Raw genomic sequence first — 27,997 nt, 5'->3', positions numbered from 1 at the left:
AGTGATACCAGGGCACTGAGAAGGTGCTAATGAGGCTAATGAGGTGCTGGTGAATAAGCACATGGGAAAACCCCAGCCGAGGTCCGTTATACTACACAACACAGAGCTGCATTTGTTCTTGCGTTTATTTAGGTACACATGGAAAGATCTGGAAATCCCTCTCTGCTTCAGGTGTTTTGGATCACTAACTGCATCCTCTTCAGCATGGAACAGCATGAGCAGAGACTGGGAAATAGCGTGGAGATCAGGGGGTAACCTAGCGTTACCCTGAAGACTGCAGGAGGGTTCTAGAAATAGCCTACAGGGAATTAGGGCAGCTTGCTGGGGAGAGGGTAATTGGCTATATTTGGGATTGCACAGGGGTCAGGGGTCACAGGTTGTACCAGACGCACCACATGCAGATGATGACCAGGGCATACAGGGTGATGAGCAGCAGGTAGATCCGGAACAGCAGGTAGTCCAGCACGTATCCCACGTGTCCCCACTGATCCCGCAGGGCGCTCTCCTTCTGCAGGGATGTCAGGTGGGCGCGCATGGTCCCCAGGTCCTGTGAGATCTGCTGCAGTTCCGGTATCACGGGCATTGCTGGGAGGGCACGGTCACCTTGCAGCCCCTCCCTGTGGTCTGACAGCACTGAGGAGGAACAGGGCAGAGAACAGAATGATTCACCAACCTTCTCAAGCATGTGGAATAACTGGGAATGCAGGGAGTTCTGCAAATGTAAGTAAATTAGGTGTGCATTACGAACAAATAATGTTAGAAACGCATGCAAACTCAAGTCACATGGGTGTGCATCTCTTAATCCTTTGCTGTGTGATTCACTATGTCTGCATTTGATGTGGCTCCCTGAACACTACAGCGTGCACAACCGTGTTTGCATGAGGGAGACATGGTGCACAGGACTCCGTGGGCTCTCACCGATCCTGTGATTTGCAGTTTGGCTGTTCCTGGCCAGCATTGCGGGGGTGGAGGGCTTTGTGATCCAGGGGTCTGGAGCTCTGAGGGTTTCTGTAGGTTGTTCAGGGGGGTCAGCGGGGGGGTCAATTGGCTGGCGGTAGCAGATGAGGCGGGCGATGTAGTGTAGTACGATCAGGCGGATCCAACGCGGCACAGAGCGGTATTTCATGGCACTGTGGTGGAGCACATTGGTGATGATGACTGTCTCCAGCAGACTGATCACCATCAGGGCCAAGCACACTGAGAAATAAATACCTGAGACATGCAAACATAAACAGGTAAGCGCACATTTGCGAAACACAGACCGGTAAACACATTAGAGATACATTGCCAGGCCAATGCATGCACCTGAGACACACAAACAGATAAATACACCTGAGATATTCTGACAAAGACAATACTCACACCTGAGACACACAAACAGGTAAACACGCACTAGAGACTTGACTGTTCACGAAGATCTGTAGAGAGCACAGAAAGAATTTGCTCTTTCGTCAGTTTCTGACCGATGAGTGGCGTGCCGTTGGCCGTGCTAGGCAGCAGGTCGTTCATGATCAGCAGGAAGACAGTGTAGCCCAGGATCAGAGTCATCTTGAAGGACGCACGGTCCACGCTGTGGGGGGGCAGGTAGAAACTCAGGATGTCGATCACCATGAGGAAGGAGCTGGGGATCAGCAGGTTCACGACGTACAGCACAGGCCGCCGCTTGATCACCACCTGCAGGGAGGAAACCGAAGTGCCGGGCATCCATTTTCACACAGGGTAGAGAGAGCATAATTCACAAACACTTCCACAGAGTGGAGACAGAGAGGAAGGCAGAACGTTTCCAAAAGAGGAAAGGAGAGTAGAGTTATACAGAACTGCTGAATAACCAGTTCTCCACAGGGAGAGTTCCCTTGGCCAGCTGGTACTGTGTTACATACCAAACGCTTACCACACCCCGAAGTGGACACTGGCTCTCTCCATATCCTCAGTCACTGAGGCTGGACAGTAGGGGAGAACAGCTCCTTCCATGCTCTGAGGGACATTGCATGAACATCATATCTCTTTAGAGTCACACTATAAGTGTGTGGGGAAGGAGAACTCTGTCCCTCTATCTGAAATGTTCCTTAACATTAGAGAGTGGTTACTATGTACTGTATGTGACAGAGTATTGCTTTTGGAATTTTATTAGCTTCTTCACAGTAGCTGGGCTGTGAAATACTGCACTAGAACACAAGACAAGTGTCTGGGCAAGTCCCAGTTCCTCTGCTCGCCTCCTCTCTTTTTTCAGACTCTCATCCCTATCGCTCTCTCTTCCTCTCTTACCCAGAAGGTGATGATGTCCCACTCATCGATGCCGAACTTCAGGATGTCCGCTGAGCCCTCAATCACCACCAGCTCCCATTCCCCGCTGGTCTCTAGGTACTGCTTGGAGTTCCCGGAGATCTGATCGAAGGGCAGGGCAGGGCTCACTCGCACATCCCGGACTGAGGGGACAGAAAGTGGGAAACAGCAAAATGAGAGCCACATTTGAAACAGATCTGGCTCATTTTCTCTTCATTCTTCCTAGTTTGCTTTGTCTTTTGCTAACATCACTGAAGGATCAGCCCTGCAGTGACTGCCTCCCTCAAGCTAATTATGAGCTACCGTGTCTGGGTATGATAGCATACCGCTCATGGTACTTTCGGTGCCTTATTTCCCTGCCTGAAAGAGAGAGATTACACAGGAGTGACGTTATAGTGCGTTGAACAGAGCAGTCCCCCCCTCCGGAAGTTTAGTAGTATCCTAATTTTCACCATTATTTAACTTAGTCTGAACCAGATGAACAAGATCCTGAAACAAATCCAATACAAAACCAAAGACAATGTTTACTTGTGTTCTATAATTATGTTCTAACATTAACTGCAAAGCAACAACAAACAGTTTAGAGAGAGATCTTTACCTAACATTATCTTAACCTATCAGAATTGACAGAAACTATAGACTGTGCACTATCATGTGAGCAAAAACTCCAAGACTTAGTATTACCAGTCCTCTTTTGATATTTCACAGAATGCTCTTGGACATTCTAGCTCTGTATACAAAAGTGTCTAGGCGATAGAATTACAGGTTACTGGTGTGTCCTGTAAAGAGAGATGGTAGAGGGAGAGACAGTTACTGGTGTGTGTGCTGTAGAGAGAGAGAGTTACTAGTCTGTGTCTGGTAGTGAGACAGTTCCTGGTGTGTGTCCCATAGAAAGAGACAGTGGAGGGAGAGAGATAGTTACTGGTGTGTGTCCTGTAGAGAGAGAGAGTTACTGGTCTGTGTGTGGTAGAGGGATAGTTACTGGTGTGTGTCTGGTAGAGAGAGACGGTGGAGGGAGAGAGACAGTTACTGGTGTGCATGTAAGATCCGAAGGTCAGGGAGCAGTTCTGCACATCGAAGGGGAAGTTGAAGATCTCCAGGTTACAGGAGCTCACAACCCGCAGCATTCTGTCGTAGCGGATGTGTCCCGTGTGATTGACATAGACGTAGGGACAGCGCTGGGACTTGTCTTCATCTATACTGGGAGAGGAAAGGAGAAAAGACGAGGAAGGGTGATTAAAAGAAAGAGGAGAAAGAAAAAGATGGAGAGGGAGAGATGGACTGTCAGAGACAGGTAAAGGGGTGAGGGAGAGAGGTCAGTATATACTGTACAAATACCCATTTGTGTGGTGCCTCAGTTTTCCAGCTGTACTGAGAGAACTAGGCAGAGAGGCAGGAAGACAGACGGACAGAGAGGAAGAGTGAGACAGTGAAAGTGCAGAGTCAAAGAATGAGAGAGGTGCAGTGTGGCAGATCTGCAGAGCTGAAGTGACCATGAAAGGGTGGACAGCTCACAGGTGGCCAGAGGGAGTTAGACTGGACACTCACAACTCATAGACAATGATGTCAGGGGTCCACAGGTCCTCCACTGGCAGCGAGATCCTGGTGACACCCCCACACTCATGAGGATCCCACTGCAGGAACTCATGGAACCAGTACTGCAACACACACATGCTGGAATAACACCACAGGCCTCACAACAGCACCAATCCGAACCATAATCACAAGCCACCAAAGTGTAATTTATAAAAATGAATTGCATTTATATAGGAGTGTCTCATCCTTAAGGACTCTGGAGCACTTAACATACAGGAGGGGATCCACTTCACTCCAACACTGAAGGTACAGCTCCACCTGTTTGATGGACATCATCTGTTCTGCACTAGCAGCTCCACTACACAGCAGATCAGGAAGAGGACCAAGAAACTTCATCAGGTGAATTAAGTGGAAATTTCAGGCAGGTCATGTGCCAGCCCATGATGGAATTTAGCCCACAAACCAATAAATGTCGCTCAGCTATACAGCAAGCTGTTTAGTGTGCTGCCAGCACAGTTCTCTCTTACCAGCCGCAGCCACAGGAAAGTGGTGAGGATCTGAGTCTTTTCATTCTGAAATGAGATGAGACTGTTGTTGTTGAACAGCTATAATGGCTACATTGTACCAGTACACACTGATCTCCAGGAACACAGCTGAGACACTCCATCACACATATTCATTTACAGCAACACAGCTGAAACACTCCATCGCACACACTGATCTACAGCAACACAGCTGAAACACTCCATCACACACACTGATCTCCAGCAACACAGCTGAGACACTCCATCACACACACTGATCTCCAGCAACACAGCTGAGACACTCCATCACACACACTGATCTCCAGCAACACAGCTGAGACACTCCATCACACACACTGATCTACAGCAACACAGCTGAAACACTCCATCACACACACTGATCTCCAGTAACACGGCTGAGACACTCCATCACACATATTCATTTTACAGCAACACAGCTGAAACACCGTCACACACTGATCTACAGCTGAGACACTCCATCACACACACTGATCTACGGTATAGCAACACAGCTGAGACACTCTGTCACACATACTGATCTACAGCAACACAGCTGGGACATTCCATTAAAACACAGTGATCTACAGCTACACTGCTGAGACATTGTGAGAACATGGTGGTTATCTCAATGATAATATCTCAGTGATCTCATGGTGGATATCTCAGTACATGATGCTGATGTAACCAGATTTCCCTGCCTATAAATTGTTTAAATTTACTGTTTTTCAGAGGCATTTCTTCCACTCAGAAAAAAACATTGTGAAGCTAAAGTACACGGGAATACAAATCTTCCTGGTGCTTTTTTGTGTGCTGTTGGAACTCAAGAGCAGCGGCACTGACAGGAACATCTGCTCAGGCTACTCACCACCCCAAGCACAGCATACAGAGTGAAGGAGATGTTGGCCAGGGTGGGATTACTGAGATTGAAGGCTGGGCGGAAGGCCTTCCTGTCGAAGACTTGCTGCATGGACTCGTAGGTCGGTCCGCTGTGGCCTTCCGAGCAGGACAGCCTGCTGAGAGTGTGGGGGGCTCGGGGACAGGGAAGGGGGGAGAGTAAAAGAGACGAGGAGGCAGAGACTCTTCAGCAGGAAGTAAATATTCCTCCAAATATATAAACTGCAGCCCCACAAAGTCAACCGTGTGAAAATGAGCATCTTCATCTTCCAGAAAAACGCGAGGCTTAAAGATTCACATTTAACAGCACAAGCCTGTTAGTGCTTGAAGATGCACTGGGCAACACTTACCTAGGCTGGTTAATTAGCTCATCTGGGAATTTCTGTCTAGCAGTAAGAACAGTGGCAGAAAGAGCACAAAGGAAATATTTTAATACAAAAGAGAAGCTGTCCTAATCCTTTGACAGTGAGATCCTGAGCATCCTGCTGTACCGCCTCCTGACAACGAATTTTGGGTTCCTACTCCAAATATTTAACATGGAAAAATGGAAAATACACCCCACTGAAAATTGGCACTGGATTCCTGGAGCTTTCCACTGGTCACAGACAAAACCCTCAAATAGTGGCTGTTCCTGGACTGGGTTGACCGAGACACCTGCTGCTACAGAGCTCTGGAGCAGCAGGCGCTGTGCCCCTCAGCCAGCAGATAAAATATCTGAATTTCCAGAACTTAATCTCACCTGTCCACTGCACGGTAGCAGGAACAAATGCTGATCTTGCCGTGCTAACAGCAGAATCTGTTCTTGTCTTTGTAAGGACGTTGTGACCTGTGGTTAATTGCATCTTCGAGCTGATGGGACACACTGCACACTTCACACTTCTCATTCTACTTTCTATTGTAGGAGAAACTAAGAAACATGAAGATTAAAGGCTTTTACTATGACTCGTGTTCCATTTGGCTAGCAACTATATTACTGTCATATTTTGTTTTTCACCTGTTTTACTACCCTTTCAGTTCCCATTAGTGTCCTGTACTACTCGGTTCAATAGGTTATGGTGGCTCCCTGACAAATTATGTTTTACCTCCACTTTAATGCATAGCAACATTTGAAACTGTGATTTTAAGCAAGTTGGTTTGGATAATGGCATTTACCAAACAATCAGATTTTAGAAAAACAAATGTATTTTGTTTTCAGTTTTGACATTTGGGAGAAGGTTAGTCCCGATATACTTGTTGGGTCCATTTGACATGTGGACCATAAGCTTTATTTGAGATAATTGATGTGCTTTGCCCTCTGAAGACTTCTCGATGGAGTTCAGTCCATTGAAGAGTGTGCTTTTAATGTCTCAGTTTGTAGAATGGCACAAGATTAATGCCAAAATGATAAAACCAATGACCAATGTTATCAGGTTAGCATTTTAGTGTTTAATTTAGCAAAAGCAAGTATTGTTTTACATTTATTGTCTGAGTATTTCAAGCAGGTTTTGTAAAAGTACACATTATAAAGACTCAACGAATATGAAACAGTAGTGTTCTGCCCACATATCAAAACACTTTTCATGAAGGTTTTATAGAACTAGCACTTCACAATATGTTTGTATTATGGAGGGCTATAGATTGGATTTAATCACAATATAAAAGGCTTACCTGTGAGTAGAAAACAGCATACAGAGAGTAAGAGACCCAGCCGATTCCACATCGTAGTTACTGAGGGGGAAATTTTAGAGTGGAATTTTAGAATGGCCCAGGTGCCTGCTGTACTAACTGCCCTGATCTCAGTACAAAAATGGGTGCCAGGCGCCTGCAGTCCTAAAGGTCAAGATCTCACCCTTACAATTGCTATATATACCCAGTGGCAATAGGTTCATGACCAACGTGATGCATTAGGCACCTGCAGTAATGACTTTGTGAAGCTGTTTTGTGTTAGATTCTGTTTACTCCTGGGGAGAAACCCTCATTCTGTTAACAGATAAAAAAAACATAATAAGACTGATTCAGCTGTTACCGTTTTCCTATTAACACATTAACAGATTAACAAGCACACATGGACTCCAAATAGTGGCAGAACATTAATTGTGCACCTGTACAACAATGAAGAAAGTCATTCCAGGAAATAATAACAGGGTGGCTAAGCAGCTGAACAGTTGTAACCATGTCTCCTTCAGTGCATGTTTATTAACCAGACTTTGCCTTAATCTGATTTTAATGCCCTTTCACTTTTTAAAACAGCCTTGTTCCACACAAAATTCCCCATATTTCTGTATTTCATCAATCAACACATTACCAGAAAGGCAAAGAACACACACATGACACACACACGAGTCCTACAGTTCTTGCATTGCTTATGATAAAATACCAACAACTTTATTTTAAAGTTAAGGAGAGTTTAGATTTTGAGATCATAATACATTCCAGTCTGGGGATGCTCAACCAGGTTTGTGGAACAAATTTGTGAAACACGTCCAGCTTAATTCCTCGTCGTGTGAGACAGAATTAGAAGTGAAAAAGCCCATAAAAACAGATCTCAGTGGTCCAAAGTTAAACTGTGTTAATGCCCTTTCCAGCTTCACCAATTCACACGCAGCAGCGAGTATACTATGCAGACAGGCTGAGAGTAAGGAATTCTTGAAGTGTAAGAATTTAAAGTAAGGGTTTTATGGACATAAAGAGCTTGACAAGGTCCTGGCAGTGTGGTGAGTGGGCCGTGGACAGAGGTTGCCAGTCTTATGTCCTGAACCACCCCACCCAGATGGCCAGGATGACGATGAACGAGCCACAGATGAAGACGACGTAAATTGCAAAGAGCAGCCTGTCTAGGATGTGCCCGATCTGGCACCACTCCTCGGAGTAGTCGCTGCTCTTGAAGTGTTTTTCCGCGTGCTGCCTGATGGCCTGGAGGTCCCGGCTCAGCCTCTTCAGCAGCTCCACGGCAGCCTGGTCCAGCTGGCTCTCTGGCGTCTGGCATGGGACATTCCCACCCCCTTCCGGACTCTTCCCAACCTGCACATCTGGAACACAAGAGCAGCGGCGCGGTTAACAGCCTCAGGAGGAGCAAAAGGCATACATCAGCTCAAGAAGGACTCAGTCCCACATGGGCAATGGCTGCTTCTGGGTTCACTAAAGCTCACCTTTAAACTGCTTGGGTGGCTAATTATTATTAGCTAAGTATGTGCTTTCTAGGTCAAAGCAAACAGTGGAGTTTCCAATGGAAGATGCCTCTAAAGCCTACTGAAGTTTAGCCTCTGTAAGACTTGGTTGATCAGCTTTGAAAAGGCTTTAACTGATTTATCCTTTCCAAGGTTAGTACTATATATCTGAATTTGATTTAATTGTTTTTCTAAAATCAAGCCAGAGGTCTCTCTCAGCTGTTCCCTGCTGAGCTCTTGTTACTGTTCCTGTTATGATGAGGACTGTACTCTCACTTAGATCAGGCCCAGTGATAGGAAGTGACTGGCTCATGTCTGGCAGAGTTACCCTGCACTCCGGGGTTGAGGAAGACTGTGACTCTGTTGCTTTGGGACGTTTTCTGAGGCAGCAGGACAAGGCGGGAGAGGTACTGCAGGACGAGGATGCGGATCCAGCGTGGGACATTGGGATACTGGCCAGAGCTGTACAAGATGTTTGTGATGAGCACCGTCTCCAGCAGACTGGCCACCATCAGTGCCAGGCAGATGGAGAAGAACACATCTATGAAGAAGACAAAGAGTGAGGTGGTAAGGGTGAGAGGGAAGTATCTGTGCTGTCAAGTGGAACACAGTCTTCATAGCCACCTTCCTATAACTGCTTTTCAAGGCATTTCCAAACAAGTTCCTGCTCTCTGAAGTCTACCACAATCTGAATGAGTCCAACACTAAACAGATGTGTTTGGAGAAACCTTTTCAGATTTTGCAGGTCAGAAGAGAAGCCATGGAACTGGAGACATATACAGGACTTTAGCTGGGAGCTAAAAATACAATTGCATAAGACTTCTACTCTTCAAAGACAGAGATGTAGCTATTGGACCAAATACTACTTAAGGCTCTTAAATAAATGCATTTTTTAGTTGCACAGTACAGATTAATGCTCTTATCCTTAGATTAAAGAGGGGTTTTTAGGATATACATCTTTTTTCTTAGGTGATCAGAGCCAGCTCCTGACCCTTCCTTCCCACACATATACTAACTGATAAGAGGGGTTGTGCTGCCTGTGTCTGGCAGCATGTCATTCATGATGAGCAGGAAGACGGTGTAGCCCAGGATCAGAGTCATCTTGAAGGCAGATCTGTCGACACTCTCTGGGGGCAGGAGGAAGCTGAAGAGGTCCACTGTGATGAGGAAACAGCTGGGGATCAGCAGGTTCACCACATACTGCATGGGCCTGCGCTTTATGGTCAGCTGCAGACACGGAACGAGAGTGAGAGGGGGCGTGGTCAGAAAGTGAGGAAGACAACGGACTTAACTCAAACGGACCACAGCTGCAGTGCCTTGCAAAACTGTTCACCCCCTTCCGATGATGTCCTATTGTGTCGAATTATAAATGATTAACATACATATTTAAAATAAATCTTCAGAACACGAGGGCTCAAGCTGAACACTTTTGATGGGTGAAAGAAGCTCAATGTGAGTAAGAATTGCAATGGAAAACCCCCCCAAAAATCTAAAAAACATTTTGATTGAATATAAATTCACCTTCTTTGCAGAGACAAACCTAAAATAGTTATCTGGCACAAAATGACTTTGATAAGTCACACAGGTAGCTGATTGGCCTCTGCGTGGGTTCAGCTTTACAGAGCCATTTTGCAAAGAGGAATAGCTGAAAACTGCACCATCCAGGTGTGCAACAAGTGTGGACACTTATCCAAAATGACTTAAAGGTGTAAATGCTGTCAAAGGTGCTTACACCAATTATTATCTCAGTCAATATTAATGTTTTATTGATATTTACTAATGCTCATTTAAATAGTGTATATTTTCGGCCTGTCATTTGTATAGGATACAGAAAATGTATTTGCAATTCATTTGATTAATATGATCATTATTGAACATGTGAGTGCCACATAGAGCTGTACCATTGACGCACAGCTAAAAGAGGTCTCTCACTGAAGACACAAATGCAAGAATACAAGTAAGACTGTTTCTCCTGGTCTTGGCTTGCCCAAGCACAAATGAATCTGCTTTCAATATCCCTTCCCTGGAGAAAGCTGTATACAAGAAATCAATTCTACAGAGCCCTGATCAGCTATTCAAAACACCTTTCACATCTCTCCATCTTCCACAGAAAATAAAAGTGCTTTAGCTCTCCTAAGACCCACTTACGTTGTAGACCAACATGTCATAGGTGCTGTTGCTTGTCACAAGTGTTTGATCCATGACGCTGATATTGACCAGCTCCCATTCTCCTGTATTCTGCATCACGTTCAGGGACTCCTCCAGGATGTACTCTACTGGCTGCCCCTGACTGATTGTCACATCTGAGGCTGTAAGGATAGACACAATCCAAAGGCTCACAAACCCATGTGTGAGGAATGAACTTCTCAAATCCTCATCGATTTTCATAATTTTATATGCCAATAAACCATTCGTCCATTTTCTAACAGCTTTATCCAATTCAGTGTCGCGGAGTAGCCAGAGCCTTTGAAGACAAGCAGTGGGCGTAAATCAGAATTCACCCTAGAGAGGACACCAGTCCATGGCAGGGGACACAAACAGACAATTTAATTTTCACATAACCTTACACTATGTCTTTGAACTGTAGGAGGACACCGGAGCATCCAGAGGAAACACATGCGAAAATGAAGAGAATATGCAAACTCCACGCAGATAGTACCCCAGGAATTGAACCCTGTGCTCCAGCGCTGGGAGGCAACAATGCTAACCACATGCTGCTCCACATCACTATAACCTGCTATGCAAAGTTCTAAGACATTCATCATCTTTTCTTACTCTTTCCATTCTTCCATTCTTCATGCAGAAACACAATTTTATTGGCCACCTTCTTCTTACCAAACTAAGCTGTATTAAAAATAAATGTGGGATAATATGAGTATAAAACACCAGCAGAGATTATAAATTCATTATCAATGCTCATAACATACATAAATTGTAACTCCTGAGCAATGGATGTGCAGGAAATACATTGCATAGCATGCTAGTTTTGAGCATGCTTGTGCTGTAACTCCACTCTGCAGCTCTGCTCGAGTCTTTATTCCGAGTGCCAGGATCTAGATGCCTCACCATAATGCAGGTAGGACCCAAAGGAGAAGCTGCAGATCTGTACATCAAAGGGGAAGTTGTAGATATTGAGACTGCAGGAGCTGTCCACTCTCAAAGGCCTATCATCGTACACGTGGCCTGTGTGGTCGATATACACGTATGGGGTCTGAGGTGATTTGTTTTCACTCGTGCTGCGTGAAAAAGAAATAAGGTTGAATTAAACATCCAATAAGCACTGCTTGTCATTATTGTTCTGGGAGGCACTACAATAAATAAGCACTCTAACAAGTTCCGAGATCATTTCAGTAAATTTCACACTCATGACATTTTAAAATGTCTGAGATATACAGTACTTTGCGTGCTTTACCTTCAAAACATGTTCAACAGATTGTGAACATAAAAAAAGCAGTTATTTTATCGCATCTGTTATCTGATCACGGTTTTCTTTAAGATGGCATGCACTGAGACCAGGATGTCTAACTATGGCAATGGTCTCACGTGTCCCCGAGGTGGAAATACTGTTTCTGTCCAGATTTATGCACGGCTCCATACCAGCCTTGTGAGGTGCAGGTTCAGCCCTCTACCAGCTTCCAAGACTACAGACCTTCCTCGGCCATGTTTTTCTAAGCAGGAATGAAACATTTCAGGTCAGACGAACCTGACCTGAAGAAGAGTTTGGCTTGCAAATTTATTTGCGTGCTTCGCCGCAGTCAGTAATGTGGTGGTGAGAGTGGAAGTTCCAGTGACGTTGTGGGACAGTTAGCCTCCAGAGGCTCAGGTGGACATGCAGAGTGACGCAGGCCGACATGGAAGTCTGATACAAAGGCCTGCATGGGGGACATAGCCTTGTACAAATCCCTTCTGGGGTGACATGACGGGTGACGTCTGGTGGGAACTTGGAGAGACTGGAGAGACATGTGTCTTTATTTCTTGAAAGAAGCACTCAGCTCTGCCTCAGGTCCCAGACCACCCCTGAGTTAAGATCTCGGTGTTATAGGCAGAGTGCATATTGCTCGTGTTTTTTGGGCTGGGCTTTTGGACAGGAAGTGAGAGTTTGGCACGCCTGTGACACGGTTCATATGCCTATGAAGGTGGCAGAGCTGGAAGAAGAGTGCTCTGACTGAAACCAGGCCTTGGCTGACAGGCCACAGCCTGTTTATTGACATATTTTAACTAAACACAGCATCACAGGAAATGAGAAGGCAAAGGCCAGTGATACCAGTGCTTAATTTGTAAGTCAAGAGGCACTGGAGCTTGAAGAGGAGAGGGCGGATGTAGAGTAGAAGGGGCAATGGAGGTATCAGAGCACTTCACTGGAGCGAATGTTACATGCTACAGTTTCAAGTGTGCTTAGAGTTCCTGGATCACAGGTAGACTCAGATTGAGAGGTACTGGAAATGTGTTCCCATGCGCTCTGGCACAAATTAAACACTGCTAAATGGCACGTATTATTCGTCTGAAGCTCTTTTTTCATCACCCAGGCCATGCTGTACTTACAACTCATTGATCAGGATATCAGGCACCCAGATCATCACCCTGGGCAGGGAGACTCTCTCAGTTCCACACTGCTCTGGATCCCAGCTCAGATATTCAATATCCCACTCCTAGAAAACACATAGAGTAACACAACGAGAAACACACAACAGACTGATTATTCTGAAACTGGAATGAGGCTGTTTTCAAAGAGGCATTGCTAAACATTAAATATGAAGACAATCCTTTATACAGTGGGTGAGATGATAACTCTTTGGTAGCTGTAGGCAACATGTATTTCTGCAACCCCTACAGGAAAACAGAGTAAAGTAATTGCTGCACAGGAAGCTGGAGATATGATAAATATGAAGAAAAATAAATATTCAGAGAAATCCGTATGATACATTTTAAAACAAATTGCTCTTATATAGTGCTTTTCACTTTTCAAGTGATCTGCGTATAAACTTGAGTAATGTGAACCAGCTACCCCACCACAGAGCAGGTAGAGAAGAGAGAACAGCTATAGACAAATGAATGAAAAGGGGGGACTTTAGGAAGGTCAGATAGTAGAAGCCCAATGAAAAACTTAGCAAGGACACTGGAGTTAACACCAAAGCTCTAACAAATAGTACCATGGGATCTAATGACCAAATACTCAGGACCTGGGTTTAATGTTTAACATGGAGGATGTCTCCTTGTACAGCACAGTGTTCTCAGTCATCATGCTTGGGAGCATCTAATGAAACTATGGTTCAGAGGGAAGAGTTACCTACTGGACCACCAACACCACCCACCATATGAACCTGGTTTTCCTAGGAGGTCTCTCATCTCAGTACTGACAAGGTCCAGCCTTGCTTAGCTTCTGAGATCAGATGAGACCAGACTACAAGGTGGTAAAGTCTTTCCCTTGTAAGACACTCTATCAACAGTGGCAGAAACCTCATCAAAAATTAATATAAGTAATTTCTAATAGTACAATGAATAAAGCAAAAGGAATACAATAGTTCCCAGAAACCTACCAATACTTGCCAAATGAAGGTTGTTAATACCTGTTGTTTGTCATCCTACAAAAAAACACATGTAGTTTCCTTTTAATCACAGCTTTTTAAATCCACATCAATTATTATATTTGATTAACAGAGGCAGGACTCACCACTCCCAAGATGCTATAGAGTGTGAAGGAGACATTGACGTTGGTGGGGGTCTTTAAGCTAATGACTGGGCGGAGGGCACTGTTGTTCAGGGCAGTATTAAGGACTGTGTAGAGAGAATACGTGTCTGGTCTGGAGCAATTCACTTTCACCGCAGCAACACAGCTCTGCTCTGTGGAGCACAAACAACACTTTTTGGCCTTCACCTCTCATCTACAAACTGGTGGCAGGGACAAAAAGTGAATAGCTTATTTCATGCTTACAGCTCTAAGTAGGCACACTTAAGCCATTAAGACAAAATGCTCACTGCTAAAACGCTAAACTGCTGGATTACAGTGGGTTCTTTGTATATTTCATCTAAAAATCTGAACATTCCCATATGAGAATCATTCAATTTCTCATCTTCCCAAGATAACTTCAAGACAATGCCATTGAATAATACTGGAAGCCTCAACTATCTGTTTGGCACTATTTGAAACAGTCCATTCGGCTTAAAGTAATCTCGGCATTCCACAGCAAAAGGATCTGTCTGAGGTGACCATACTGCGTATGTGTCCTCATAAACCCTCTATAGACCAAGCACTACTGAAAAAAGCTTTCTTCCTCCTCCTGTTGGTGATGTGTACTGTACTCACATGAGATACTGAGCTGCGTGCCATCCGGGTTGTAGTCCTGCCTGGTGCCTTATGTTTCCAGGTTAGGCTCCTGACTTTCTGTGACCCTTACGTGGCTCAAGTGACTTTCTGATATTGGATGGATGTGTTTTAAAGTTGAGGAAGCCATTGTGACACAGACACAGACACAGACACAGGCAGGGCAGAGATCTTACCTTGGAGAAGCAGACAGCAGCTGGCGAACAGCACCAGCTGGCAAGCAGCAAGCCTTTTTGGGCTGGACGGTCCTGGGAGAGGAGCCCCCCTTGGTCCTCCCCAGCTTCCCTGCCCCCATGAGCCATAGGAGGGTCTGATCGCCATGGGAATCCTCTTGAAGGAGCAGACCTGGGAGACGGGGGCTTCCAGCTTCGCCTCGCACCGCAGCACAGCTGTGATCTCGGAGCTGTCCTGGATGGGACAGTGGGGCCCCGAGGGGCTCTTCGGTCTCCCTCTTTCCTTCACAGGCTGCGACGCGTGCCGGCCTTCCTCTCTACCTGCCTTGCTTGGAAGGGCAAACGAATCAGCCATGTCTCCACGGTCGCAGCACAAGTAGTTTTAACCAGTTTTCTTGGAAAAGAAAAGAACATGTGCGAGTGTTACTGCCCAGGTGTGCACAAGCAGTCAGAAGTGCTGCTGCAAAGTGGAATTTACATACATGCAAAGCCACTGCCATCAGGTACATGAAATGTAAACAAGAAGAAGACAGGGTTAATCACTCCCTGTGTCTTCAGGGCAGCAAGCCCACAGTCTCTCACTTTAAATTAACCAATTCAGCCTTCTGTGTGGAATTAGCAGTGCTGTCCTAAGACTGGCTTGTGTCGGTGTGTCAGTAAGCCTCAGGACCAGCTGACTCAGGGGGCTCTTTGTTGGGCTCAGCTCTTGGCTCAGCAAGGCTTTGTTTCGGCCCTGCACACATTGTTAGGTGTTTTTCTCTGCACATGGAGTTTATCGCTGTCAAGGAGTGAGAAGGCTGCCAGAGCTGTGACATCACTGAAAAGTCCAACAGAATGACGAAGTGGTTTCAGAATGATGAAGGAAAAGCATTCTGTCCGCGGGACATGTCAGGTTTATTGAGCTTCAATCAAATCAAACTGACTGCCCATGTCTTTCGTCAGTCCGGTTTCCCAGCCCGGGTACTGTATGGCAATGAAGTGAAGTGTGGCAGATAGCTCTGGTGCCTCACAGCTGCTGGGTGGTGGGTTCAATTCTAGTGTAGGGAGCTTGCATTTCTCCGCATGTTTGGGTGACTTATCCGAGACATGATGCCCACAATGGCCTGGCATCTCCTACCGGGTGCTGTCCTGTCCTGTGCCCTGTGTTTCCTGGATGGGCAGTGGGTTATGACTCCGTTCAGGTTCTTCCAATTATGAATGGATCTAGTGAATTGTGGAGGATGGCAATCAGGGTTGGTATTGAAACAATATATCGTACAGTGTCATTCTAATCGACTGTATGACACAGGAAAGCTATACAGTATGTTGGATGTACCACAGTCACGGTACTGCCTAGCCCCTTATTATTTTGGCATAAATGTTTTGTGTATGAATCTAACGTTCGTTTATACATTTTTTTGCTTGGTTATAACAGTGCAGATCTGTAAAAATGTATCACGCTTATTGAGCCATCACTCCGTTGTAATGTAAAAATAATTATTAAAAGGAAAAAAAAAGGTTTTCCGAACCAGATGTGTGTGGATCGCAAAGCGGTAGAGCATCATTAACTAATACTTGAAATTAAGGCACAATTGTCTGCAACTAACCAAAGTTGGCGTCTTGTTTATTAATCTCGCCCACTTGAGCTATAATGGTCATAAATGCTAAATTTAAAACCTACAGAGGTGACGTACACACATATAATACTACACTTCTCACTAACAGCAACATTCTGAAAAAACACGCATCGAAAAGTCTGCAGGCGTCTTTTGATGACGCAATCTTAATCTTCTCTATACCGCAGAGTGGAGTTTGTGTAACCATCACTGATGAGCTCTTCGCAAACTAGGAAATAGGAACGCTTGTAATTTGAGCAATTACATAACGTGCTGTTACAAAACGGGTAAATTGAGAAGCCTACGTAAGGCGATTTGTGGTAGGGTTAGCGGAGGAGGTATTGTTTATCAGTAGGATAGGCGATACACAAACTGAGCCAGAGTACTGGCTGTATGCTACACTGCAGGTAAGGAAGCAGGGCATGCTATCAGTTTATATAAAGCTAATAGAGGAGTTGTTCTCTTTTATCTAATTTGTTGTATAATGTTGCCTGCATACGCACAGCGCTGTTCTGTTGACCGAATGAAGGGCGCTTTCTGACTTGGTATTCTTGTCTGACCGTCCGATTTTGTCTGCCAGTAAACGTGGTGTGCTTATATTTAGCTACACAACGCATCTGCAGATAAGAGCATTGCCTTCCTGTGTGTGAAAGTGCTAATCATTAATTTACTGAATATTTCTCTAAAAGTGTTGGTTTAGTCGGGTTAATCGAGCAGTAATTCATCCTGGCAAACTACAGTGCGCTGAACCAAGTACACTAGTTTAAATTGCAGGAATACATTTGCAGCCGTGAATATCGCACGTGTAAACGTGCTTTCTGTTTGCTTCATTTTCATATGATGCTCTGCTCGGGCGGTTATGCAAAGAGCCGTGTCTGGTATGTAAATGTGGTGAGTGGAGTCTCTTAGAGACCTGTTTTCTCACACTTGTCTTTGGACGTGGTGCTTAACGGGATTTACTACTTCCTGTTTCCTGTGCCTATGAAGCAGAAATCATTTTGAAGAGCCAATCAATTACTCAGACCAAATCCTTTCACTATTTAAAAAAATATGCAGTTCTGGGAAGTCGAGTTGCACAGCAGAGGGATTTCTTTCCTCTTTTACAAGCTATGGATTGTCTTTCACCTAGTATGAACGAAGCAGAAAAGTGCCATATCAATGACTAAGTCAGCTGGCTGATGCTTTTCTCAAGAGCGACTTGCATTGGCACCCCCCATTCCTCCATCTGGTTGTCTATTTCACTGGAGCAATCTCAGTGAAGTCCCTAGGGTCCCACCGGAGTCCAGAGCCCCAGGCACTGCTCCACACTGCTGCTGGCCCATTTCATTCCAGTAGCCCCCTGGCACTGGCTCTGGTTTGCTGGAGAAGACTGGAGCTCTGCGCGGCAGAGGAGCCCGGCGGTGACCCCCGGTTCGCTTTTGTCCCAGGCTGCAGCTGCTGCGCCAGTCGAGTGGAGCTGCTCTCGGTCGTGTCCCGTTGTTGTCTGCCAGGGAGTCCGGTATCGCCTCCTCCTCTTCCTCCTCCCTCCATTGGCCCCAGACGCAGGGCACCGGCATGTCGGGCAGGTCGGCACCCTCACCACAGGGGGGCGCTGCAGGCAAGGGAGCGGCCAAGCGAAAGCTGCAGGGCGGCGAGGGAGCTGGTGAGAAGAAGGCAAAGAAGACGGCGCCCGAGCAGGGGGCTGGCTGGCTGGCGGAGGCTGTGGCGCAGTCGAGGCGCCAGGCTGGGCTCTCAGTGCGGGGCTTCGGGTTCGACAAGAAGCGGATGCGCGTGCTGTCCAAGGCCAGTGCTATGAAGGGGGGCTCCGAGGGGGTCCTGTACTGGATGTCCCGGGACCAGAGGGTCCAAGGTGAGTCACGCTGAGCAAGTTGTGGATTTCCAAAAGAGCAAAACGATGTTGTGCGTCATGGAGCGCCGCACCACCTCTGTGCGTAAGTTTTCTGTGATTTGTTTGCAGTTTCACAAATGCGTAAGCTGACGGGTTGAGTACAGTCTTTCAAGACGGCAGCTTTCCTCTGCTAGGTTTTTTTTAATCATCTCAGTGGTCTCTCTCTCCCTCCCCTGGCTGTAGATAACTGGGCATTGCTGTATGCCCAGCAGCTGGCCCTGGAGGAACAGCTGCCCCTGCACGTGTGTTTCTGCCTGGTGCCACGCTTCCTGGACGCCACCATCCGCCAGTTCGGTTTCCTGCTGAGAGGCCTGGAGGAGGTCGCCAAGGTCAGGCCACTCACTGCTCTTCTGGAAAAACCCGAGACCCTCTGCCAACAGTGGCATCTGTAAAACCCTCACCAGCCCGCTGGCGTCTGTAAAACGCGTCCGACAAACCCACCTTGGCAAGCTGTGGCTCGCAAAGGGTTTCTGGAACAAGCTGCCCGGCCATGTTATTGAAGCTGTTCCCTTCAAAAAGCTGTTAGATGAATTTTTCTGATGAAATATCTACCTGTAGTCAAATGAGCTCGATGGCGTCTTGCTGATTGTGCCCCCGAACTGCCTCCACAACTGTCCCTTGAATGGAAAAAAGTCAGAACAGCCTCCTGACAGCATCTGGTGCTCTGTACTGTCGATCAACTGTGATATATAACTCTGTTAAAATCTATTCATACTACGGTACTTGAATATTTGGTTTTTGTGAGGAGACTGCTGTAATCCGACAGCAGGACTGCCCTTATTTTCCTTTGTCTGTGTTAGTAAGATGTCAGGATTTTGCTCTCTGTCTGTGGCAGGAGTGCTCTGCTCTGGGGCTGGAGTTCCACCTCCTGCGGGGCTCGGCCGGCGAGGTGCTGCCGCAGTTCGTGCAGAAGCAGGGCCTGGGCGCCGTGGTGACTGACTTCGCGCCCCTCAGGCTCCCGCTGCAGTGGGTGGAGGAGGTGAAGGAGCGGCTGCCTCAGGACATTCCTCTCATTCAGGTCTGGTCATCTCGGTGTGCGGTGCTGCTGTTCTCCCCCTTTTCACCACTGTGTGGCGCTGCTGTCTGTTCCCTGCACCACCTGCTGCGTGTCTGCTCATAGCTGCTGTGGGGTGTGTGTGTGGCTGTGTGTACCCCTTGTGATCTGACTCAGTCAGTCTGTAGTCAAACTGCTGTACTGTTGACGGAGACACTATGAAATATGGCAGCCTTTGCTGAGATCTCTTGCATTTCTTTGATGTATTTTATCAGTTCTTCTGGCCTAATCTTACAATTAAAGTCAGCTGTACTGTGGCATTGCTGCTTGCTGTCTGATACTGTGTTGCCCTGCAACAAGTGCATTGTCTTGAAACTGTATCTTGAGTTTGATCTTTTCACACTTTGTCCTCCACATTAAGTTTGAATCATTAGTTTAGATTTTAATTGAATCTTTAGTTTTGAGAGCAAAATATTATTTTTTTCTTAGTGTAGCTGCAACTTTCATGTCATACTGTATTCTAACCTGTTTTAAACTCTGACAGGTGACATTCTGATGGGGTAGCTCAGTGTCTCACTGTACCATCGCGTGTGCCCATCCTACTTTGTCCTCCACCTGTCACTCACTGTACTGAACACCCCTCAGGTGGATGCCCATAATGTAGTGCCCTGCTGGGTGGCATCTGATAAGCAGGAGTACTCAGCCAAGACAATTCGCAAGAAGATCACCAGCAAGCTTCCAGATTTCCTGAAAGAGTTCCCCCTGGTGGCCGAACATCCCCACCGCGCCTCCAAGCCTGCGACGGTCAGTGTGCACGCAGCAGGACTGTAGTTTAACACCTAGCGTTCGCGTGTTGTTACTCTCGCGTTGTGCTTGTGAAATACAATATTGTAATAAGACTGTGTTTACTGCATCTATATTTGCAGATGAAAGAGGGCACTGCCTTGTTAAAATGAGCAAATCTAGCATGCTAACCTATCTGTGACATGGCCTCTGAGAAACAGTGGAGCAACAGGTCAGTCACCTGTGTCCAGAGGAGCTGCAGTTTTCAAAACGGATGGGAAGAGCTGTAGTAAATTGGCTCAAGACCCCGTGCCTGTGGGAAGTTATTTGCATGCCAGTGTCTCGGTTTTGTATCGGCCCCTGAGGCTGTCTTATCTGCCACCTGCAGCCCATCGACTGGGAGCAGGCTCGGTCCAGTCTGGCAGTGGACCGCAGCGTGAAGGAGGTGTCCTGGGCCCGTCCCGGTGCAGCAGCTGGGCTGGAGGTCCTGGAGTCCTTCATTGACCACCGGCTAAAGGATTTTGCAACCCAGCGCAACAACCCCAACGGGGAAGCCCTGAGCAACCTCTCCCCCTGGCTGCACTTCGGTCAGTGTACTGAGCATCTGTCACTCTGGTAACTCGCTGAAGGTCTGATCATTCATACAGCGCGTCTGTATGAATGAATAGATCTGCAGGTTTAAGAGACTCTGCCTCTCAGTTTAAAGACATCTGAGCTGGGCGATAATTCAATAACGATAATTATTGCGATATAATTTTCCTAGATATAATTTTAACAAAAGTTCGATAAATGTCCGATATATGTTTATGCTTTGCGCATGATATGCACATGCGCACAAAATACTGCGCGTGTGTGTTGCAGACCGGGCAGCTAACAGATTTGTTTAATGTTTCTGCTGTTTGGCAAGTGTTTGTTGTGTTCTTAAAATGAAGAGTTGTTTAATTTACCAATTAACTGTCTGGTTTCTTCAACTTTCACTCAGGAGAAAAAATCTGCCTTTAAACTTGAAAGAAATAATGATTTGACATTTATCGTGATAATTATCAATATCGACTGATATGAACATTTTTATCGGGATAATGTTTTTGGCCATATCGCCTAGCCCTAATTTGTGTCCTCTGTCAGTCTGTTTCAGTCTTCATTGTGCTTTCTCTGTCACAATTTCAACCCTTTGTATTCAGTGCTACCCTGTTACAACACAACACGTTAGAATGCAGGCTGAGCACTAATGACCCTGAATTAGATGTAGTCTTATTCATGTTGTTTCTGCTGGAATATTAACAGGGAGCCCAGAACTGCTGTGTGCATTTCTTACAAGTGGAAAACATTTCATTCTTCATGCTTATATACGTTTACCGTGAATTATGCTATAAATTGTAATATCAAAAAAAGTCAAAGAAACATTTAACACTGATTTTGTTTCTTCATTACTGCATTAATCACATTTCAGTGGAAACTGGAACATACAGTACTTAGAACGGCCCTGTTTGCACTGTAGATTTCTTCTTTGGCACTGCAGGTGTGCCAAAAGAAGAAACAAAACAACTGGGTATAAATGGTCTTGGGTGTGTTTACAAAACACATTTATTGATAGATCTTGTAGAATGATGTGTTTAAGAATTTTAATTTGAGAATTGCAAATCGGTTCTCATTAAAATGCCAATATAATTTACAGCCACATGTTGTTCAGATCATGGACACCAGTAACCTCACTGTAACGGGGTAGCACTGTAGTCCGATTTGGTTTCGTCCTGTCCTGTATCGCGCGTGCTGCTCTGACCCCTGACTCTGTGATTGCCGCAGGCCAGGTGTCGGCCCAGCGCGTGGTTCTGGAGGTCCGGCGCCACGGCCGACGGTGGCCGCAGTCCGTGGACGTGTTCGTGGAGGAGGTTGTGGTTCGCCGGGAGCTGGCGGACAACTTCTGCTTCTACAACAAGAAGTACGACCGTGTGGACGGTGAGAGAGGCAGACGGACAGGGAGGGAAAGGGCTGGACTGCGGTAGGGCCGGTTTGTGAGGGGCGGTTCTGACTGCCTAACCTGGCAGTAGCCTTGGACGGGTGTGCAGACACAGCCAGAGGGCAGCACAGTAACTGAGGAGGGAAAAAGGCTGAATTTCCTTTGGAAATAGATCCAAATATGGAGACTAATGAGAGGGACTCAGACTAGGAGCACTGTCCTTAGGGTTAGCAGTGTGTCCCTCCCCTTGCAGGAGCTTATGAGTGGGCACAGAAGACCCTGAGAGAGCACGCCAAAGACCGCCGACCTTATCTGTACTCCCGCGACGAGCTGGAGGCCTCCAGGACTCATGACAAGCTCTGGAATGCAGCTCAGGTATTGAAAGTCTAAAACACTGTAGTCTAAAACAGCTCAAGATTCCCAGCGCCGCTCGTCCCTGGCCTCGTGCAATGAACGCCACTCCCTCCAGAGCATGGCAGCGTTAGTGAACACTGCTCTCCCCCAGACTCGCACACTGGTCCCAGCTCTCTCCAGAGCATGGCTGTGTTACCAAATGTCTCTTAAAGTGCTGCTTGTACAGAAGTACTTGTCATGCAGTGGGATTACTTAGTTTAACAAGGACAGGTTTCAATCTCACATTGACATCAAATACATATTTGCTCTTGGCAAACAAATTCATGGACGTTACCACTCCATAGCAAAACATGTGAAGCACACGCTATCCTCCCTGGACTATGTGTCCTGCAGGTTTCTGAGATGCTGTAAACCTGTCTATTGCTACATTATCTACTGCTACCGAAAGTTATCGGCATTGACTAGTACCAGATTAGAAAGGAAAATGATTGCTCCTCAAACTTTAATATATTTGGCATTTTTTCTCCAATGAAATCTCCAGAAGTCTGGCATTGTACCAACACTGACATTTCTTACAGCTTAACAGATTTTGTATTTCAATAAGTATTTAATGATTTGTGTATCAATGCAAACAAATCGGTGTCTGTACAGCCCAAAAACCAAATAGATGCTATAGATAAATGTGAACACATTTCTGCAGCTTAGCTGTAAAGAGAAAATATATTACCTGGTGTCTGAAGACAGCCTCTGGCACCACTAGCAGGATGAAGAAGAACTTCGGATATCTGCAATGTTTGCATAGAGGTCATTCAGTTTCTTTTCAAAAGTCAAAATTCTGTAGTGAGACACTGGAGAAGGGAAGACATGGTGATTAGCTTAAGATGGGACAGTTTCAAGAGCTGTCTGTGGTGTATAGGAGCTATTTATTATAAGTGGCTGTCTTATTTGCTTAAATAAACAAGGATGTTCTACTTGAGAGGCTGTTTCTAAAAGCAGAAAGTTTGCGTTAAGCACTGTGGTTTGACTCTTTAGAGGCAGAGAGCGCAGCTGGCCTGCCAGTCACCACAGATCAGCCTTCTGCTGAGCAGCCCGGACTGTTGCCACGCTGTGATTCATGCCTGGGCCCAGCCACTGCTAGCTTTACGCCAGTTTTATTTTTCTATGTGGCTCTTGTGCACAATTATTATTATTATTATTATTATTATTTTAACAGTTAGAGATTTGTGGGTGACCCAGTGGTTGAGGCCCAAACTCTGGGCTCTCTCATCATATGGCTGGATCAAGCTGGTCAGGCCAGCTCACTGATCTTTCCCAAGCCTGTGCTAAGTGATCCTTGCAGATGGGTGTTCTGCCCACACATGGATATTGTATAGGTCACTGTGTGCCTATGAACTTTGCTTATGCTTTGTGCGTGTTGTTGAATTGCCGGTTATTTTCTCTTCCTGAAACTGGAATTCTCATTATTACCTACTCAGCTTGATGAGTTCAACCCTTGTAGTGCATGGTTAGTATTAGGATCTGTACACACCCCTCACTGACACGCCCATCTGTAAGAGATCGCCGCTGCCTTACAGGTACTAAGCATAGATGTTTCTGTCACTGCAAGCTCTGAGACTTCTCTTGAACTGAAAACTGGATGGCTACAGGACATCCAGCCCCTCTGGTGCTGGCGACTTTTCCTGTATCTCTTTGGCATCTAATTAACCTGCCCTCTGAGAAAGCACCTCATTAAACCAATGCTGAACTCTGGTTACACACAGCACACATGAGGAAGTCGGGGATCAACAGATCAGGTGGCACTCCAAGGATTGGTTTAGGCAACACTGCTGCTCTATTTTGAACTCTCTCTCTCTCTGCCCTCTGGATGTATGTGGCCTGTAGTTCCAGATGGTGTCTGAGGGAAAGATGCATGGGTTCCTCCGGATGTACTGGGCCAAGAAGATCCTGGAGTGGACAGCGTCACCGGAAGAGGCTCTGGCCACTGCCATATACCTCAATGACCGCTACGAGCTGGACGGTCGCGACCCCAACGGATACGTAGGTCAGTGCAGGGGCAGGGCTAGGTCAGTGCTGTTCTGTGATGATCAACGCGGTCATTGGTCGTGCATACGCCATTCATATCTTGTATGGACTGAGCCTTAATGCAGATCAGCCTGCGCTCTTGTTGTGGTTAAAGTATGCGCACAGTTCAGTTCCCACCAGCTGCGATGGTCACACTGCTTTAACCTGCAAAAAGCAAGTCTCTCCCTCTCATTTCTCCCCTTCGATATTGTGCTTTTCCTCTTCCTCACTACCCCGCCCTCACGCCGTTTTTCTCTTTTTTTTTAAGTCTGAATATTTTTACCTTTGTTTTTTCCTGGCTGAAGAAATTTGAACAGCTTTAGAGTTGAAGGTCGGGAGAGTCAAGATGATCTTACTGCATTTAACTCTCTGGCGAGGTGTGCGGTTGAAGTAGATAAACTCACCAATAGACAGTCCTGTGTTTAATCTGTGGTGTTATTTTCATTTGGTGTTTTGGGATTAGACTCTTCTCTTGCCTTTTTTAATATTGCTTGAAAATGTGAATGAGGGTGATGTCAATGGTAATAAAAAAACAAAACAAAATACAATGAAACAAAATTATATGCAGATTGAAGCTTTTCTTAAACTCTTTCTCCACAAAACACTACCGACCACTTCTTTCACCCTACAGTAAAGACGATGTTTAATCACAAAGCACCTCCCTGTTTAGATTCAACCAATTAGATTCACTGCTTGATATTTAAACCCCAGGCAAGAGCGTAAATAGCTAGATGTCACTGTAATGCTGAAAACAAAAATGACTCATGCGCAGTCCTGATTAGGATATCACAAGTAAGTCAAAACACGACTGTTTAAATATTTACAATGGATGGAGCTTATATTTATGTACAAAAGTATGTGTCTGTTTTGTTTGTCTGTCTCTAATTGTGTCCCACCTGCTTTATCCACACCTCTTGTCTGTCGGCGGTGATACACGGGGAATGGTGATTCAGGCGAGTTTGTTTTTCGGTTTGTCTTGTCTTTACAGTTGCCACGTCTCTGCTGTCTCTGATCGATGGTTTACGGTTGTAGCTTAATGCCTCTGTCTCCACCCCCCCCTCTCGCTCTCAGGCTGTATGTGGTCCATCTGCGGGATCCATGACCAGGGCTGGAAAGAGAGGGAGATATTTGGGAAAGTGCGCTACATGAACTACGCCGGGTGCACCCGCAAGTTTAATGTTCCGAAGTTTGAGATCAAGTACAACCCCAAACGATGTGATGACAAAGATGGAAATAGGAAAAGGGGGGGTGATTGAGCACTCAATGCCAGACTTCTAACTCTGAACTCTGACCTCTCCACTATGAACTCAGAGCCTTGCCTTTTTCTCACATGGTCAGAGCACTCTTCTCTCTTCCACCAAGTGCACGGGCTGTGTTCACTCCCACTCTGAAGTGTGCAGCGATGGTTTTATCATCCATTGTTGTGGATGATAAATGTTGTGGAGGAGCAATGGGACAGGGATTGCCGGTAAATTCCTTACACCTTTCATAAAGCATGAGCTGAGCAGCACCTGTTCTGAGATACTCGGAGTCATTTTTCTGACTGTTAATAAGGATAGACCCTTGACTTTCTCTTGGTTGGTAATGCCATAATCTCCTTGGCACTGAGCTGTGATTTTTAAAATACACTGTCACTGTTGGGGCTGCAGTCTTCCTCATTTCCTGTAGTTTCACAGCTGTTCTTTCTGACAGTGCGAGTTACTTTAGTGTGGGTGGTGGCTCATCCCTTTTTGCTGGCCAGTGACACCTTTCTCTTGTGTGTCTCTATGGATCTCCAGCTTGAATAAATTGAGTATTTTCTTATTTCTGTCTCACCTGTCATTCTCCCTAAGTTACTGAAGCTCTGTTTTTGTTAAAGCCAAAGGGCTTCCATGGCATCTTTTTTTTATATACAGTATATACTGTACAGGACTATTTTGTATTGTGTCAAAGCACTCTAAAGTAAGAACTTTTCATACTGCTCTATGCCATTTCAGAGTCTATAGCTATTAGCTGATACTTCATGTAGATTAAATATGTTCATTTGGAAAAAATGCTTCCTGTCCTCATTTATTGCCTTTTTGGTGTGTTTATAACAGGTAGTGTTTTTTTTTTTATGAAGGGTGAATATCCTGAAATTCCAGGGATGTTCTGCAGTCGGTGCTGTACCTCCTGCAAGGGGCTATAGTATTTCTGTGTGGAAAGGGGAGTGGCTTGTACAGTAGGTGGCTAAGTGGGAGGAGCCTGTACGTCCTTATTCTCCCTTGTGTGCTGTTGCAGGGTTTGTATCTGTGAGCTGAAATGCAGTTGGCTATTCCAAACTGGGTGAGAATAACAAAAGTAATTGGCCATCCTTAATTTATTTAAAATAAACAATATAACTGGATCCTCTGAAATATTTATCGAGCCCATATCTACACCAAAAGCTTTATTGTATCTTTGTAAAATAAATTAATATAATTTACAGAACTGTACAGAGTTTTTGGAAGCATTAAAGTACCGGAAAAAACGTATATAGAACCTTAATTTTCACAGTATTCAGTAGAAACCACCTTGAGAACAAGCTGTCCCCTTTAGCTTCTTGCTTAAAACATTTTCTACAAGGAAAAATTAGGATATTGCCCCTATATACAACCATTCACCCTGCAGGGAAACAGATCAGACTCACAAAACAAAGCAGTCTGACCCAGCCATTTTTTTATTACTGGCTGCTGTTTTTACTCCCCGTGGGTTCTTGTATTGAAGCTATTACCAGGTGTTTGGTCTTTCTAGCTTGTTCTCACTATTTTCTGGAAATCTGCAGATTTGTGAAAAAGGTATACATATATTTGGCAACCATCATTGGCATTCATAAAAGAAACTGTAGTTGGAAACACCGGGAGTGGATCAAACTGCTGTGGAACAGGAGTCTTTCCCTGATTCCGGCACAAGAGAATGCCATTTGCTTTCCATCCCAGGTGGCACTCAGGTGGTCCTTTGGCAGATGCCCTTGAAACACGCTTCACAGTGTGCCTTCTCGTGTGGCCCCTCCCGTTCCCCTTCGACGTAGAAGGATCTGTTTTTCTCTCCGGTGTTTTCATTGTAGCACTTGGATAGGATCTTCTCCATCAGCTTGTCCAGCAGGACCTCGACATTGTCACGTTTGATCTGCGGCTCCTCGAAGTTGGCATTCTGACATTTTCGGCACTTCTGCTTGTACCAGCGCACCTTGACGGTCCCCTGGCCCTGGGCCTGGTTCAGCTGCATGTGGAAGACCACTGGCACCTGGGCTGAGGCCCATGTGTTCCTGCACATTGTGCAGGAGAACCTGAGGAGAGCAGAGAGGGCAGGAACTGCGGTTAGCAAAGACAGCTTCCACCGCAGGGCAGGATGTGGAGATAACCAGCTGTCTTGAAGTAGTCAAGAACTGTACATATAAACCTTCTTCCACACCCTCCGCAGATTAATTAATGGAAATTATGTTTACTCAAAAACTATGTGCATGTTT

The 27,997-nt window shown here is 45.7% G+C and overlaps 3 protein-coding genes across 5 annotated transcripts; 1 reads left to right on the top strand and 2 right to left on the bottom strand.

Annotated features, from left to right (window-relative positions):
* On the bottom strand, positions 1 to 23,351 carry LOC148676764 (uncharacterized). The gene is made up of 17 exons (XM_088622817.1): positions 23,198 to 23,351; positions 14,903 to 15,293; positions 14,076 to 14,245; positions 13,942 to 13,986; positions 12,947 to 13,053; positions 11,471 to 11,640; positions 10,553 to 10,713; positions 9,421 to 9,631; positions 8,733 to 8,945; positions 7,994 to 8,266; positions 5,249 to 5,393; positions 3,832 to 3,957; positions 3,314 to 3,483; positions 2,233 to 2,426; positions 1,464 to 1,686; positions 919 to 1,212; positions 1 to 633 (listed from the first exon to the last, which is right to left on the bottom strand). Exons 2-17 carry the CDS (start codon positions 15,252 to 15,254, stop codon positions 371 to 373), a joined length of 3,117 nt encoding a protein of 1,038 aa, XP_088478943.1. The 5' UTR covers positions 15,255 to 15,293; positions 23,198 to 23,351; the 3' UTR covers positions 1 to 370.
* On the top strand, positions 16,656 to 26,564 carry cpdp (CPD photolyase). 3 transcript variants are annotated; one of them, XM_088612514.1, is made up of 10 exons: positions 16,658 to 16,901; positions 17,922 to 18,343; positions 18,566 to 18,711; positions 19,218 to 19,400; positions 20,022 to 20,180; positions 20,548 to 20,746; positions 21,963 to 22,115; positions 22,370 to 22,491; positions 24,352 to 24,511; positions 25,603 to 26,564. In XM_088612514.1, the coding sequence occupies exons 1-10, from the start codon at positions 16,888 to 16,890 to the stop codon at positions 25,785 to 25,787; spliced, it is 1,743 nt and encodes a 580-aa protein (XP_088468640.1). In that variant the 5' UTR covers positions 16,658 to 16,887; the 3' UTR covers positions 25,788 to 26,564. The 3 variants fall into 3 exon arrangements, with proteins under 3 accessions (XP_088468657.1, XP_088468649.1, XP_088468640.1); XM_088612531.1 differs by lacking the exon at positions 22,370 to 22,491 and having other exon boundaries at positions 16,656 to 16,901; positions 21,968 to 22,115; positions 25,603 to 25,743; XM_088612523.1 differs by lacking the exons at positions 22,370 to 22,491; positions 24,352 to 24,511 and having other exon boundaries at positions 16,657 to 16,901.
* Positions 26,565 to 26,854: 290 nt separating this feature from the next.
* Positions 26,855 to 27,993, bottom strand: LOC148676762 (receptor-transporting protein 3-like). Its single transcript, XM_088622808.1, has 2 exons — positions 27,977 to 27,993; positions 26,855 to 27,895 (listed from the first exon to the last, which is right to left on the bottom strand). Exons 1-2 carry the CDS (start codon positions 27,991 to 27,993, stop codon positions 27,475 to 27,477), a joined length of 438 nt encoding a protein of 145 aa, XP_088478934.1. The 3' UTR covers positions 26,855 to 27,474.
* Positions 27,994 to 27,997: the final 4 nt, after the last annotated feature.

The sequence above is a fragment of the Lepisosteus platostomus genome, chromosome 2, assembly GCF_059453375.1.
Source record: "Lepisosteus platostomus isolate fLepPlt1 chromosome 2, fLepPlt1.hap1, whole genome shotgun sequence".
NCBI classification, from domain to species: domain Eukaryota; kingdom Metazoa; phylum Chordata; class Actinopteri; order Semionotiformes; family Lepisosteidae; genus Lepisosteus; species Lepisosteus platostomus.
Note: the sequence above shows the minus strand (reverse complement) of the source record. Positions and strands in the feature narration are given on the sequence as shown.

Bases quoted from the DNA above. Each gene is read 5' to 3' on its own strand.
- LOC148676764 (XM_088622817.1), bottom strand. From the start codon at position 15,254: ATGGCTGATTCGTTTGCCCTTCCAAGCAAGGCAGGTAGAGAGGAAGGC. The intron at 3,484-3,831 runs GTGAGTGTCCAG...TTCCTCTCCCAG, and splicing joins GACATCATTGTCTATGAGTT to TATAGATGAAGACAAGTCCC. The intron at 1,213-1,463 runs GTCAGAAACTGA...TGCATGTCTCAG, and splicing joins CAACGGCACGCCACTCATCG to GTATTTATTTCTCAGTGTGC.
- cpdp (XM_088612514.1), top strand. The intron at 20,181-20,547 runs GTCAGTGTGCAC...TGCCACCTGCAG, and splicing joins GCGCCTCCAAGCCTGCGACG to CCCATCGACTGGGAGCAGGC. The intron at 22,492-24,351 runs GTATTGAAAGTC...TGTGGCCTGTAG, and splicing joins AGCTCTGGAATGCAGCTCAG to TTCCAGATGGTGTCTGAGGG.